The sequence below is a fragment of the Cuculus canorus genome, chromosome 1 (assembly GCF_017976375.1).
Source record: "Cuculus canorus isolate bCucCan1 chromosome 1, bCucCan1.pri, whole genome shotgun sequence".
NCBI classification, from domain to species: Eukaryota; Metazoa; Chordata; class Aves; order Cuculiformes; family Cuculidae; genus Cuculus; species Cuculus canorus.
The window spans coordinates 12125966-12142411 of NC_071401.1; the positions used below are offsets into that span (position 1 = coordinate 12125966).

The following is a 16446-nucleotide window of genomic DNA, read 5'->3' on the forward strand; positions in this document are numbered from 1 at the left end:
GAAGATGCAGGTGATATAATGAAGGGAACGTGTCTTTCACAGAACACGTAACGTTGTTTTGTAAGAACCATGTTTGAGAGCCTCTTTCATATTCCAAGGGTGAATAGGTCTGTTTTAATAATGAATGTGAAGGTTTTGTTATTATATTACGAAATAACTTCAGCCCGTGTTTCTGAGTGTGTCCAAGATGTTGTCAAACCTCTTGAACGCGCCTTTCAGAAAAGTCTAAACCCAAAGCCTTCAGGCTTGGGTATGTCTGTAGCATTGCTATGTGCAGGTAGTAGCTTTGCATAATGTTACACTTATATAACAGCAGTTTCACTGCAGAGTATTATTAAGTGTAGGTCTGGTTGGCTTTCTTGTTTGAGGTTTAAAAACTAAGTCCAAATGCGTAAGTGGTAGTCTAATATAAGCTTCAGGGGGAAAGAGAATGAAATAGATTCATAACATTTAAACAAGAAAGATAATTTTTCTTCTCTATTGCATATAAATGTGCTAAGTATGGTTTATACAATTGAGTATAAGTTCTTTTCCCCTGTTGAGTGCTGCAGACTAATTAGCCTAGCAAAGAGAAAAATGTTAGTTTTCAACATTAATAATTTGAGGTTTGAAAAAGTAAGACTTCTGGTAATTTAGCCTGTTACTTAAAGTTGTCTATTCAAACTACTTTTGAACTTGGATATCACAGTGTCACAGCAGAAGGTAGATAGGTAGATTTGTATACCAAAAGACAGACTCTGGAATCACATTAGACAGCAGCTTACCAATTCCAAGAGATTTACAAAAGAGAAAACTAAGTGGATTATGATTTTAAAATGTCATTATTTGGAATTTGAAATTGATGCAGATGAGCTTGTTAGGCCTGTGGCTTTGAGATAAAAGCCTCTCATTGTCAAAAATTCTTTTGCCAAATTCATATTATGCTTTAAAAGAATTAATGAATCCCAATGGCACTCTTCTCTTGTCTTAAAGACCAGAATGAATTTGTCAGAAACAGACATTTAGCGGGTAACATGACATCATCTAAATCTGCTTGGGGCATTTCTGGACTGGGGTGTATCAATTTCATTGGTGTTTCAATTTCATTTTGAGATGATGCAAAGGCTTGTATCATCAAAACATAAAATATAGGAGTTCTCAGACAATATTTTTGGATTTGTTCATCCAAGTATAAGCGACTGGATTTGATAACTGTGGAGAAGACCTACTTCTAAATGTACATGGTAAATGTACAGCAAAAGGCATGTTATAGCTACTGTGCAAAAACACTTGGTTTGGATGTCTCCTGGAGATGGTTGATGTAAGAGAGGAGCAAAAAGATTATGGGCAAATGTGTAGAAACATAATATTGTTAGATGTAGCAGATAGAAAATATTGTAAATAAAACTAAATATTAACTGTAAATAATAACTGTAAATAATGACTGTAAATAATTCATCATCTACCATAGTCAGCTGAATGTTGATAAAATCTCAAGCAACTTCGTATTACCTCTTTATCAAGTTAAATATTCCTTACCAGTATCCTGTACTTCCTGAGTATGGAGAAAGTTCCTTTAACCCTGGAGAACCATTTATTTGTGCATATTCTGACTTTAATATTTCCTATATTTATGATGAATCTTGCTAGCACAAACAGAAGTCTCCTGACTATAACTTTCTTTCAGGCAGTATCCCATACCTGATGGTGCGACATTCCAATGTTTCTTTTTTCTTAGAAAACCTAAGATGGGCATTTACACGAATAGGAAAATAAAGGCATTTAAGCTTACTACTTGCTTGCCTGAAATGTTTCTTACATGATTCAGTGACTTTGGAGAAATGGGAAAAGAGCAAGAGCGACAGTGTACTAGGCTGTCGTGCATTCTGCTTTGCCAGCTTGTGACGGGTGGGTTTTGGGGTCTGATACACATGGCTTCAGTGAGACACAAAATCTGATTCTTCTGTTCACATGTGATGCTTTACATGTGAAAACTTAGCTGTCTTTAAGTAGATGTGCAGTAGAGCCAGAGAGAGATGCATACTTTTAGAGTAATTAAATGCATAATTAAGTGGCATAGTTAAATAATCCCACGTAGTAATATTTTAAACAGTTTATTTTCCTTTTTTGGTGTCAGATTTTTTCATTACCCCTGGCCTATCATCCTGTAATCCTTCTGAGCTACTGCTTTTTTGCACTTATTTATAATGTTCTCAGGTAAGATTTCCGCCTCCTTTCCAATATGTTTTGAATGAGTACTTATCTGTAGCGTATGGAACTAGGTAACATTTAAATACAAATCTTCATTGGCAGCCTTCTTTAGTGGGATGTCCCTGCCCATGGCAGGGGGCTTGGAACTAGGTGATCTTTAAGGTCCCTTCCAACTCTAACTACTCTATGATTCCGTGATTCTATGATTCCGTGATTCTATGATTCTATGAATCCGTGATTCAATGACAAGCCAAAAATGTTCATAACTTTTCCTGGAGAGAGCAATTAACTAGAATAAATGCTTGTATCCTTAGTTTTAGTCTTTCTTATCTGTCATTTAATTGTCGTCTTAACTTTATCATCAGTAATAGACTTTTTTCAATACTCTCTGAACAGCCTTTTAATTGATGAAAGTAGCATTGCCGTGTGTGTCTCTGTGTGTGTATGTTACCATAAATAAAACTGAAATTCTAGTTTACCTCCTAAGTATTTTGGCAACATATTTATTTTGTGAACTAAATCTATTGCAGGTCATAGAATAATTTTCATTTATTGAATCAATCATGGTGGAGACAACACTTCAAAAAAACCGATTTTATTGTATGGCTCAAAATACTAGCTACTAATAGACCTATGGTTTTGTCAAAGGACTTTTAAACTCAGTAATCTTTTTGAATGTTCACTCAACAATCGTGTGCTTAAACCGAAAAATTTTTATGAATAAATGTTTTCCTGGATTTGAAAGAGCCGTTATTGTCCACTGTTGAATACTTCTGCAAGCATCGGTAGTGGCTTCCTAATAAGCATTGTGGCTTACAAATCATATCAATTTGTCAAGAGCAGTAGGAAAAAAAAAAGTCCTAAAGGAAATAGGACAGGTGGAAAGGAAAAATGTTATAAGGGTGAAGGGGTTTGAAAGATTATAGTAGGAACCAGCCTGTTATGTGTTCTTCAGCTTGTCCTGTATTTGAGTTGTTTGAATGCTTCGGAGAAAAAGGGATGAGTACTTTAGCTGTCAGGGTGCCCTGCTCTCATGCCAAATGAAAGTATATGAAATTTCTTGTTCTCTAAGAAAACCAAATACAATGCAATTGCCAGTGTCTTCCCTCCCTTCCAATTTGGATGGTTTGATTTCTTTCAGACTAGCATGATTATTTCTTTCAGCGGTGCTCATGTTAAAATGTAAGTTGTGAATTGCAAAGTCCTTTCTATTTCTAGCCTTTGTACGTTGAGGTCCTGCCGGCTTTTAACTGTCTCAGTCCAGGAGTGTGTGTGGCCATTTTCAATGTTCCTTATCCAAGGATAGAGAAATTTCTGTATTTAGTGTTTTAAAACTTTGTGGAATCCTTAATCTTGTTTATTTCCTGTGATACTCATTAATCCTAGATGGAAAGCATTGTAATTTATTTTTTCACTTCTGCGGTCCTGGAGTTTGCTCAGCCCTGTGCAGGACCTTATAATACATATATAGTTTGTCCCATGTCAATTTAAAAGGTAAAGCAACATATGGATGGAAGATGATTTTGGATACATGTCAAAACACCTTGATTTTATATTCATTTGCATTGAAACAGATTGAATTTCAGAAGTTGTTTGGCTCCTGCCTGCAAAGTGGCAGATAGGGTTAAGTGAGAACTTTGTGATCATTATAATTTATTTTAAGGTGATTTAAATTTGATGTGCATGTGATCCTTGGCTGGCAGAAAGGTTTAAGTAGTATTGCAGCTTTGGGCAACTTAATTTTTAACTCATGAGACAGAAAGGGTACAGAAATACTTGGCCACGAACTATACCTTTATGTATTATTGCAGTGAAAGATATACTCCAGTACCAATTGTTGTTCCTAACTCATATTTTCTTTTACCACTAATCGTGTAGAAATTTTGAGAGTACATAAGTTATAGAGGATGTCTTAGAATAAACTATTGTGTAGCCTGTAGGCTGCAGTTCCAAATGCAACGTTGTGGGGGAGTAAATCTAAAGAATGTGGCTGCAACTGTCTGAGTAATTAGACAAGTAATTTTCTGTTGGCATATATCTTTTGCTGTATAAAATTGCATACCATGGTAAAGGACAGTAAATCACCTAACACTTCAATGATTTTGACAGGACAAGTACTTGAAAATATTAGTGACAGAACTAAGGTGCTGCTTTTTCAGTTTTCAGTTTGCATTGTAGGAAAGTATTTTAGATTTCATTCATGGATAAAGTCAGATAAGACGAGATAGTACACAAGTTGCATAGCTTCTGTTAAATTTTGGAGCGAGCTAACGATTAAATAGATGTCATAATGGCATGAGAAATAAGCTCTTAAGCATGAAAAAGTAAAAAGAAAAAAAGAACCTTTGGAGAAAATGTTAGGTTCAGATGGCAAGCTAAGTAAGATTTATGTAATTCCTTCAAGTATTGTTAAATCAAGGCCATCAGAATTGGGTAATAGATAGGTTTGGGGTTTTTTTTTGTGGATATGAGTAATTCTTTTTCCTGCTGAAACAGATAGGATGCTGCTTTGCTGTAATCTGAGAAGATTGGGTTTTGGAGTGATTTGAATTGCTCAGCAGTTTTCAGAAGGCAGTGTTCTGTAAAGAGAAATTGGCTGCTGGATTGATTTATTTTGTATAACATTTGCTATAAAAACTGATGTACAGTCACCAGTTGGCTTGCATCTTTCCTTGGGTAATAGTAGTCATCCTTTTGATTACAGTTATGAGGGGTATTAAGGAAAATGAGATTATTGCACTTGTTGAAAAATAGTGGTGTTCTACGTCTTCCTCAAGAGAGGGAGCTTTGAAAATGTATCTAAAAGTGATAGAATAAAAGCTTGTTGTTCAAAATATTGCATAACTTTTTCTGTACAGTGGAAGAGGAGATGGACACGGACAGGCAAGGGAAACAGCAATGTAAAGACATATGTTATGATTGTCATTTTACCTGGGGAAACCATACTCTTTCTGCAACAGTTCCCCAGTGCGCTGTAGGTTTGTAGCTCCACCTTTCAGTGAACAAATGGATTTATTGATAACTTCTGCACACAAGAAGGAATGGGCCAAACCTGAGCTGCGCTGAGGATTCATTGTTCTGTCTTTCGTGGATTATATGGTAGAATTTGTTTACATTCACTGAATATCTTTGATATCCGCTTCCTCAACTTTTTTGCTTTGAATGAACAGAGCTTTATTTTGCTGCAGTTGACAGGCTTGAGAGAGTTGGGGTTGTTCAGCCTGGAGAAGAGGAAGCTCTGGAGAGATCTTATAGCGACCTTCTAGCACCTGAAGGGGCCACAAGAAAGCTGAGGAGGGACTGTTTAAAAGGACACGTAGTGATAGGTCAGGGGAATGGCTTTAAACTGGAAGGGGAAAGACCTATATTAGACATTAGGCAGAATTTCTTCACCGTAAGAGTGGTGAGGCACTGGCACAGGTTGCCCAGGGAAGTTGTGGCTGCCCCATCCCTGGAGGTGTTCAAGGCCAGGTTGGATGGGGCCTTGGGCAGCCTGATATAGTGAGAGGTGTCTCTGCCCACGGCAGGGGGGTTGCAGCTGGATTATCTTTTAAGGTTCCTTCCAACCCAAACCATTCGATGATTCTATGATATGATTATAGATACGGGGTTTTTTTTCTGAGTAAATGTTGATAAATATATTGGTTTAAATTTCCAAAACTCTTGAGTTTTCTGTACCTTAAGCTAGTCAAAACATCTGTATCACTGTCTTCTATATAAAAATGTTTATTTTAGAAGTGAGAGGGATAGAGAATTGCTTCATTCTGGCCATATTAATGGTATTTCCTGGAAAAAAGGGAAAGATTACTATATGTATTTCAGTAGCAGGAATGTTTAATATTTAGTTACCCACGACAAGATTAGTTTTTCTTGGCCATGCCGATTAAATCACAGTTTATCTGATTATCTGCAGGGTGAATTATCTTGTGGGTTCTTTTGGTCCAGTCTTATAAAACGTACAGTAGAGATTTCTGTTTAGGATTACACAGTCCCCTGCAGCTTAGTTGTAGAAAGACTGAGTGGAGCAGGGTATTCAGGGCAAGCAATGAGGAGGCAGTTATGTTATGTGGGGATGTGTATACCTACTTCATGTAGCATGAAATGAAAAGGAAGCTACTTTGCATGGTGAATAATGGTAGATTAGTGAGGTTATTTCAAAGATTCTATTATGCTTATCTGCCCGTACATTGTGGGTACTTCTGAGTTTTATTTGGTGGATGAAAGCAAGATGGTTTATGCTTGTTTTGTAAATTGAAGAAACTGAAGGTTGATGGTTACAAAAGGAATCCGGTATTAAGTTTGGGGAAGATAATAGGAGTGACATGTGCCGATGTCTCAGAACCAATAAGAAGTTGTCTATGAAGCAGATGACAGAGAAGAATATGGAGAATGTGTTCAATTGACGAGAGAGAAAAATGATGGAAAATGAGGAATTATGAAAAGGATCAATTTTGTCTAAACTATCTGATTTTATAGGTATTTAAGGGTGTGAAAAGGGCCAACTGGGAACTGGGGAGAAGGAGCATGAAGGAAGCAGAGTGTGGGAAAGACCCATTAAATTAAAATTTTTTTAAAAAGTCTTCAAAACTCTGAAACTTTAGTCATCTCATGGATCTCGGGCTTCTTTTGCCTCCAGCATTCTGCTGCTGGTGACCTTGCGTGGGAGGGAAGATTATCCTAGTATCAGAGCACAGAGCAACTTCGAAGCCTTAGTGTGAGTGAAATACTGAAGTGATGCTACATCCCTTTTGAGAGAAGATGTTATGATGCAAGTATTGGACAAAGAGAGAGAATCAGAGATGTGGGGCTCTTTCAAAGGAATTCGATCATCTAGGTAGGATGTTTAGCTTTTTAAGAAAATAATGTAAAAGAATTGAAGAGTGAAATTACTTTCTACCTTCAGAAAAGAAGACAAGAAAGTGTGTTCAGCTTCAGCATTCCAAGAAGGAAGCATAATACCAAAGCTAAAAACCATTTGTGAGAATAACTTCCTCTCTTTTTTGTTCAGTTAAAATGTTAGCTTTTCTGGAGTCATTGCAACAAGGATTGTACAGCGACTGGAAAGAAATTTAGGGTGAAAATCTATGCAAGTGCTGCCCAGCAGTAGTGTAGTGTCAGAACAAGGACTGACTCATGTCATGCCTCTCGTCAGCCTCTGCCTCTTTATGAACACTTCATGGATCCTTTAGGTCGTGATGGAATTTAACAACAGGGAGTTTGCGTCTTTATGTGTAATTGGTTGTTAGTTGCCTTCATATTAATTCTGTGAAGTATAGAACTTTTCGACTTGTCTGGAATAGGTGATACTGTATAAAACCTGCCTCAAGTTCTTTGCATAATTTCTGCCTCAAGTTCTTTGCATAATTTCTTTGGCAATCAGTTCTGCCAAGGGAATCGTCTCCTACAGTGACAATGACTGGCTCCAGACTCCTACTGCTGCTCAGAGAGAGTGCCTAAAGCTGGGAATGCTGGCCACTCTGGATGGGAAGGGACACTCTCACCTGAGTGATGCAGGAAAGGCTGCATTAGCTTCCTTATCTCTTCAGTCTGGAGGCGGATCTAGTCCTGATGCTAACTCAAGGATAAGCATGGAGAAATTGGCATTTTAAAATATAATTTCTCATGGCTTTAAGGACCAACACTGAATAAAAGCATGCAAAGCTATTGGTTAGTAACTGAGAAGCATTTCCCACTTAAATTAACAGAGCTACTTGTTAGCTTGGAGTGTGCTGCGTGCTTTGAGACCTGAGTATGTTAATGTGTCTTTGGCTAATGATTTTATAGTCCTGTCTTTCTTTTTGCATGTTGTTTCCTTAAACTCAGCATGACTGAAGATGGTAATGTTGAAATGAGGTTGATAATGTGGGAACACTTGTTTAGATGTGGTGTATTTCATTTTGACCTACTCATTAGTGTGCATGAAGTGACAACATTGAGTTTAATGAGTAAACTTGATTAAATGGATAGTTAAAAAGCAAGAGTTATTATGCTTAAGAGCATTGTCCTAAAATGTTTTTAAATTGCTTTTTTATTTTTTTAATTAAATCTTTGTTTGGGTCTTCGGACTGACTGGGTTTAAATCATAGAAACACTAGGTTGGAAAGGACCCCCTGGATCAATCCAAAAGATAAAAAAAAATGCAGTATGGGACTCAAGCACATTGAACGTTGTGTGTGTCACTTGTCTTTTGTTTTCCTTTATGAACTGTGTTTCAGAAAGACAGTTGTATGATAATCTTGTCTGCCTGTAAAAAGAAGTTTGTTAAAATGTGAACAGATTAAAAGCTAGAAAAAAAAAAAAGATACAAACAGCTGTTAAGACTAGGATAGGATAGGATAGGATAGGATATGGTAATAGTTGTAGGTTGCCTGTGAGGAACTGTAAATGGTACTTGCTCTTTATTCTATTGATTTCACATTATTTCGATTCACATATCGATGTCTAGATTGAATTTCTCATAATAATCCCATTTTCAATTTCACATATGGCCTATGAGAAATCATGGCATCTTGCTGCAGGTAAAAATGTGTACCCACAGAAAAATTAAGTTGGAAAGTACCTCTGGAGCTGGTCAAATCCAAATTACTGCTGAAAAAAAGGTCTGCCTGCAGTTGGATTAGTTTCCTCAAAACCTGAACTATGAAAGTTTGAGGGAATGGAGGCTTTACAATTTCTCTTGGTAGCATGTCCCAGCAATAAGCTTTTCACTTTATAAAATTATTTTTTCTTACGTCCAATGCAAAATTCTCCTTGTTGCAATTAGTAATTGTTGCTTCTCATTCTTTGACAGTGCATTTCTTAGGAATTGGCTCGGTCCTCTCTGCCACCATTCTCTTCAAAGAGATTCCCTACCATAACCTTCTCTTCAGTTTGAGTTAAATCAGCTCTCAGCCTCTCATGTGCTCCAGCCTGCTAGCCACCTTGAGACCTCCTTCAGCTGGACATAGGGACATGGGAAAATATGGACAACCCCATATTTCAATGTCTGTCTGGTACGGGGTGACGAAAACTGGAAGTAGTATCCAGGTACAGTTTCACAAGTGCCACAGAGAGGAAGAATCACTTTCTGTAACCTGCTGCCTATTCTTTTACTGGTATATGCCGTGTGCACGTACAGCCTGCATAAATGTGGGCTGCTAACTCGTGTTCAGCTTTTTCTCAGTCAGAATGCCCAGGTCTCTTTCTGCAGAACTACTTCCTAGCGTGACAGTCCTCAACTTCTACTTCTGCATGGCATTAGTCTGTCTAGTGTTGATGACTTTGTATTTGTCAGACTTCATGAGTTTTCTCTTTGCCCAGTCCTCCAGCTTTTTGAGATTGTTGAGCCTCTGAACTGAGGCTCTACTGTCCTTTGTATCAACTATATTACCAACTTTATGTTATCTGCCAACATGTGAAGGGTACGTTCTGTCCCATAATTCAGGTCATTAATGAGGATATTTATTAATCAGCAGCGTCCTTGCTAGCAACCCTGCAGGAACAATATAAGTAACTGGTCTCCAATTGAACTCAGTACTCTTTGAGCTTCTTGAGTCCAGGCTGTTCTTCACCCAGTTTGTAATCCTGCCATCCATTCCATATGTCTCTAATTTGGTTACAAAGGATGCTGTGGGATGCTGCATAGATGCCTTACTCAGTTGAAGTAAATAACATCCACTGCTTTCCCCTTATCCCTAAAGCCAATCAGTTCATTAGGAAGGGCCACAAGGTTGACTAAGTATGGTTTGTCCTTGATAAATCCATGCTGGCTTAGCAATTCAGAGCATGCTTTGTGCAGATGAGGTGACTGTTGCCCTCCACCATGACTTGAGGAAGGAGCACCTCGTATTCCTTGTAGCCTTAGATCCAGCTGCTGTCTTCCCTCAGGGGTTTGTCTTGGTCCAGTCCCCTGACATGCTAGGGGTGGCTGCTCAAGCTGGTGCTGGGGACGTTTCCCTGCAGCAAGCCACTACCTCTGTTATTCAGATCTAGCAGTCTTGCACAGTCTTGAGCAATGTCTACAGGCTTCCTGTGCACCCCATGCCTCAGCAATGGCTGTGCTGACTGTCTGGTCCTGGTTGCTCCCTAGGAATGAAATCCCTAGGAGGCTGGACCAAGTCCCTTCACTGCCTTGCAGCATTTCCTGTTCAGCAGGCAGGAACTGTCTTTTTGATCCCAACTACTCCTCATTTATGAGTGCCACTTGCTGCTGCCGGCATCTTCCTCCTGCTCTGCTCTCTGGGCAGGCTATGGAAGCTGTTCTGCCATTTGATACAAAACGCTGCAAATGTCTAAAATGTCGTTGCTAATACTAGCTATTTAGTAAAATCATATAAACATATCTTTTCTTTTAATGTTTTTCCTCCAGAATGGCTGTAGGTGGTGTTTGTCACACATACATAACATTTTGCTACTTCAGTTGAAGATGAAGCCAGAAAGTAGGCAGTTTCTTTCTCTTCTGCATTTTCATGAGTGGCCTGCTGGGCTTTATTTGTCTGAGAGAAGGCATCATCATGAACAGTCCTATAGTCTTTGGCTTGAGCTCCCTCTGTGAAACCATGGGAATTTTTTTTCCGCTATTAATAGCCCCCTACAGATTGTTTATGTGGTTTCAGAGGGGCGGGCAGTCTTCAGGATCCCTTTATTGCTAAGAGTCATGATGGAAAAACACGAGAAGGTTCTTTTCATGGCTGGTATGTGTGTCTGAGTTCACTGCCCTGCTTCTGCCAGGAACGTGAATGCCAGGGACTCAGTAAATCAAATCTCTGGTTCAGTGAAGTTTTTAAGAGACTCGAGATATCTGTAAGCTGGACCAGCAATTGCCATTAAACCTCTGCAGAAATAATATAGCTTGGTATAATATCTTAGTGTAACAATTTATGCTTGTTAAGATTCCCAGAAGCTGTAGAACATGACAAAATTTCTGCAAAAAGTATATTTCAGTTATCATCACCAGAGAATTAACAGATACATGCAGAGTGAGCATTTTTATTACTGATCCTGGCCCAAATGCTATCTGTAGGGAGTCAAGAATGGGAAAACTCAGATGAGAGGAAAAATTGCATAGATCTTTGTCCTTTAAAGCTCTCTATAATGAAGTATGTTAAAACAATCTAATTCCAACTCAGGACAAAAGAATCTGCAGTGCTGTCTGGTTTTCTCTTTTTTTTTTTGATGTGACATATAGTACCTACCGAGTCATCTTTTTATATGGATGCACATGCTTAGTTCATTAAGAGGAATGAACATATTTTATTTGTGTGGTGGTAAATTAATACTTATAACTACATGTCTCCTTTTGTATTATATTCTGCTGCTCAATAATTTAAGTTTTAAAACTCTTCCCGGTTTAAATTTTCCATTTTCCACCAGATCAAGTGTACAGTGCAAGCTCAGATTGCTTTCTGGAGGAAAACCATCATCATCGTATAAAGAAGATCCCCAGTTAAGATGTATAATGTATTTTAATTGAGGATGAATGAAAATTTTGAAATGCCTCTCTTTGTCCCCTTATATAAAATGATGACGTCAGGGTTTCTAGTGTAGGAGAAATCAACAGTGTGGGATGGATTGGCAGTGGTGATATTTGTTGATAGGTCAGGAAATGAATATCAGTGAGTGACCCAGCAAGGAAAGGAATGATTGCCGTATAGAAAATAATATGGTAGCAATTCAAATTGACCAATTTGTTTGTTAATTAGAGGATGAGATCTGCTTTTTTTTTTTTTCCCATGACTTAGATTGAAGATTTCCATGACATAGATTGAAAACAGTAAATATTCAATCCTTCAAAAAGCAATTTTATTTGACAGACAGTAGCTTGTACAGCACAACCCTGTTGCCCTGGAATTGTTTTGTTTGTGTTAGATTTGATGTGTTACCCAGAGACAACAAGCTTGTTTAATTACTTGTTATTCAAATATAACTTGTGTGTCTACTGAAAGATAAGCTGAGCTGTGGTCTTTATTCCACTGACTGTATTGACTAGCTCTTCCTTTCTGATCTTCATTACAGAAGCTTAGACATTTTACATATGTGTAGGCTTACAAAATTAAGAGTCTTAATCCTGAACTATGTCCCATATTGAATATCTGAGATGAGTGTACAGTTTCTTCTGAAAGTGGCTAAAAACTTACTTAAGTATATCTTTCCGTACACTACACGTACATGTAAAAGGCAATCTCTCCAGCAAACTGCAAGCAGTAGTGATAGTAATGCCTGTGTCTTCACCTTGAAGTGATGGGAAGACCAGCAAGTTCCCTTGGCCATAGTTCAAGCTCAAAGCACCTGCACTACATTTAGTACGTTTACATTAGTGTGCCTGGCCCTGTCTCTGTCAGCAGAATGAAAGAGTGCAAGTGTGTATTCTGGTACTCATGGTCTCAAACTTCTCTCCACTTGAGGAGAGATGAGGCTGACTGCTGACCATGAGCTTGTGTGTCAACCATGTGCATGGTAGGTTTGTCTGTGATGGAGGCTGACAGTGCAGACATACCTGATGAAAACAGGAGAATTACTCTTGGATTCTGAACAACTTGGTACAAAATAATTCATGTTACTTGTATTGCGTGTGTATTTGCATCTGAGCACCATGAGTTTCTCTTGTCACTTTTTCTGACCTATAGATACTGCTTTATATTTCCACATTGATGCTTTTTCCAACCAAGATAGGTGCTTTTTAGTAAATGAACATTTCTATTGAGTGCATAAAACATTGTGGTCTTCCAGGCTGTAAAACATTATTGTCGAGTAATCCTATTTATTAAAAAAATAACACAAATTTTGGAAATTGGCTTTAAAAGGGGGGAGAAAAATAGTTTTACTATGAGGACATAAAATGTAATTGCTTCTTCCTCTCTTTCCAGGTACTCCCATTGGAAAACAGAATGAAGGACACCACACGTTTCCCACAGGCACTGAACATTGGCATGGGAATAGTTATGACCTTGTATATCTCACTAGCCACTCTAGGGTATCTGCGCTTTGGGGATGAAATTAAAGGTAGCATAACTTTAAACCTGCCACAGGATATTTGGTAAGTGCATATGTGACTTAAAAACAGTAATCTAAAAAGGAAAAAGTTTGCATAGGTTGTTCCATGCTTCAGCACTGTTGTGCTTATGACTGCTAGGTGCTCAAACTCTTTCAAAAATATAGTATATATAGTATCTCTGTCTTCTGCAGTTGAGCTATGATCGTAGGCAGCAATTTCTTGCATATTAAGAGGAATTACATATGGAAACAGATCAATGATCTTTTGGAAGCTAGTTCTGGGTGTACAGAAGGAAGAAATGTGTGGTTTGCAACCAACTGTATTGCAGTTCTGAAACCAGCTAGTTTTGCCTTGGGCGTCCTAGTAATATAGTGGCCTTTTTTTCAGTGGAATTGCTGAGCTTAGCATGTAAACAACTGGAATAAAAGACATCAAAACTGAGAAGATTTGTAGTTCAGATGCAAGTCCATGGATAATGTGTAGTAATGGCTTCCTATCAGGAAAGTGAAGCTTATGCTTACCGGTGTCTCAGGGATATTATAAATTTGCATTAGCTTTTTGTTTTAATGATATGAAAGATCCATGTGTCATGAGCTGAAGAAGCGCTGAAGGCTGTTTCAACTGGTGCATTGTTAGTTCTGTAGCTATGTTTGGATGTATATCTACTATAACTATTTAAATATAACAATTTTTTAGTGCTTTTATATCTGATGGGCCTAAAATTAGGTGTATGAGCAGTGCACAAGTGAAAATCTGAGAAGTATTTTAATGTTTTCATTCTGATTATGTGGTATCTTACCTGTTATATGCTTACATCTTGTTTGGTGTCTGTTGTGGGAGCACAAAACAAAACTGAAATGATTGTTTGTTTTCCTGCTTTTCTAGTTTTTTGAGGCATAATGCTCATAGTATATGTTTAATTATGCCCCTTAATTGGACATGCATTAAAAATCTGGAAGTCTTCAAACATTTACTGCATCCATTTTGTCTGTATAATGCATTTGAAAGGGAAAAATACTCCTATTTGTAATGTTACATGATATTACTCACTGTTCTGATATTAGTGAAATGGTTGTTTTAAATGGTAGATCTGGGTTTATTTGTGCCTTAAAGGAAGAGCTCTTAGAGGAGGAGGGAGAGGAATGTGGTATATAAGGTAAAGTTGCTCACTCTATTGCTTTTTATTAACCTCATGCAAGCAACAGGGTGAGCTTTATTCCGCTTTGTTCTGCAGTCCTGCTGTCTAACAGGGCTGTTCAGATAAGAGTTTTCAAATATCTCTTGGCTACAGTGCAGTTGTGATGATGATGTTTATCCTGGTGGCTTTACAGACCTTAATGCAAAGAAAGAGACAATAAAAGAGAGAAAACCCGGGGCTCTATAAGGTGGAGAATTGGCATTATAAGTTTAATAACCTCAGAGCTGCTCAGGGCATATATGTAGAAATAACAAAGTCATCTATTTTCTTCTTACCCTGGATACTACTCCAGAGTGCCAAATAAATTGGGAGGAGAGGTGGCTCAGTGGTACGCCTGTAGGTTGTGATGTACGATACTATTGCTGTGCAGTACTGTGGATCTATTCGATACAGTACTGATGAGCAAATATGTGCGATTAACTGTGCTAGCAAAACAAACTTCCAGTGAACTGTATGACAACATTTTGTTATTTAGTCCTCACATAAAAAGCCAGGAAGTGGCTGGATTGAACTAGAGAAACACAAGGAGCAGATGAGATTTTACAAGAAAGCAGTTATGTGAAAGAGCTAGAAATGTAGCTAAGCAGTGACACTTGGCTTATATGTTTAATTCCAGCTGGACAATCCCTGTCGTAAAACTAAGCCTTTCCTGATAAAGTAAATTAAAATTCTGCTGCTTTCTGAGTTTTATTTGATGTTCTTGTGGATGAGTTGACCAGAAGGCATACACAGGCCCTAGACCAGTTAAGTCCTTAAATGTAATTTAAATAGAAGGCTGCTTATATTTTTAAAAATGTTCTGCTAGATTAAAGCTTTTGCAGAAGAGACTTGTTTCAGTTCCAGTTTAGATTGTGTTTTGGACTACAGATTGTCACTCAGCATGATGTATTAATCAGCATGTGCTGAAAATGTCCAAGTGGAGACCAGTGACTAGTGCCATTCCTTCAGGGGGTTCGCGTTGGGACCGGTCTTCTCCACAGTCTTTGTTGGAGACATGGTCAGTGGGATTGAGGGCCAACAACACCAAGCTATGTGGTGTGGTCAACGTGCTGGAGGGAAGGGTTGCCATCCAGAGGGACCGTGACAGGCTTGAGAGGAGGGCCTGTGTGAACCTCATGAATTTCAACAGGGCTAAGTGCTAGGTCCTGCACCCTCCGTGCTATGTGCAGAGATGTGTTCCACTAGATCAGGTTGCTCAAAGCCTCATCCAGCCTAGCCTTGAACACCTCCAGGTATGGGGCATCCACAGTTTCTCTGGGCAACCTGTTTCAGTGCCTCACCACCCTCAACAGAAAAAATATAATATCTAATTTAAATCTTCCCTCTTTCAGAATAATAAAAGAAGCTCATTTTTTTTTGTGTGTGTATGTTAGCAGCCTTTCAGTATCTTAAAAAAATGGAAAATTTGATAAACTGGATTGCAGTTGTGAGATGAGAAGCATGTAAAACTGAGCTGAAAGAGCTGCTTATTGGTTTTATTTCTCTGCTCAAAACCACTCCATTGTACCAAAACAGTTACAGACTGTGTGTTCAACACTTCATTCAAAATGTTAAAGGAAGGATAATGGAAAAATCCTGTTGTGGTGGGAAAGAGCTGAACTGTATGGATGAAGTTTTGCAGTGTCTTGCCGTTTGGCCACAGGATGAGAAGCTAAGAGCAGTTTTGGCTGAATTTTGTTTACCATAGAATCATAGAATCACGAGGTTGAAAAGGACCCACTGGATCATCAAGTCCAACCATTCCTAACACTCCCTTAAACCATGTCCCCAAGCACTTCATCCACCCGTTCCTTAAACACCTCCAGGGAAGGCGACTTGACCACCTCCCTGGGCAGCCTGTTACCAATACAGATACAGGCTGCAATACTCAAAGGGAGATCCCTACCAGGCTGTGGGAGATACAGAGACAAAGGTCCAATTTGTTCTCTTCCTACTCTTGCTGCTGTTTTTCCTTTATTTACTGTTGCAAGTTGCCTTTGCTTTCTGGTTGCAGTTGTACTTCTTTTTGAGGACTGAAGCAAAAAGAGGCATTCAATGCTTTGGTCTTCTTGGCATCATGTTCTGTTATCACAAGTTGTTTATGAGA

General features: G+C 38.4%; 1 protein-coding gene across 6 annotated transcripts in view; it reads left to right on the top strand.

Moving 5' to 3' along the window:
* The window catches only part of SLC36A4 (solute carrier family 36 member 4), a 121167-nt gene that overhangs the window by 37235 nt on the left and 67486 nt on the right, over nucleotides 1-16446 (top strand). For all 6 annotated transcript variants that reach the window (XR_008448135.1, XR_008448136.1, XM_054055970.1 and 3 more), the window contains exon 9: nucleotides 13035-13204. Coding sequence is in view for 4 of the 6 variants with exons in the window: in XM_054055970.1 (XP_053911945.1) it covers nucleotides 13035-13204 (170 nt within the window). In the remaining 2 variants the exon portion in view is untranslated. The remainder of the gene's footprint in view (nucleotides 1-13034; nucleotides 13205-16446) is intronic.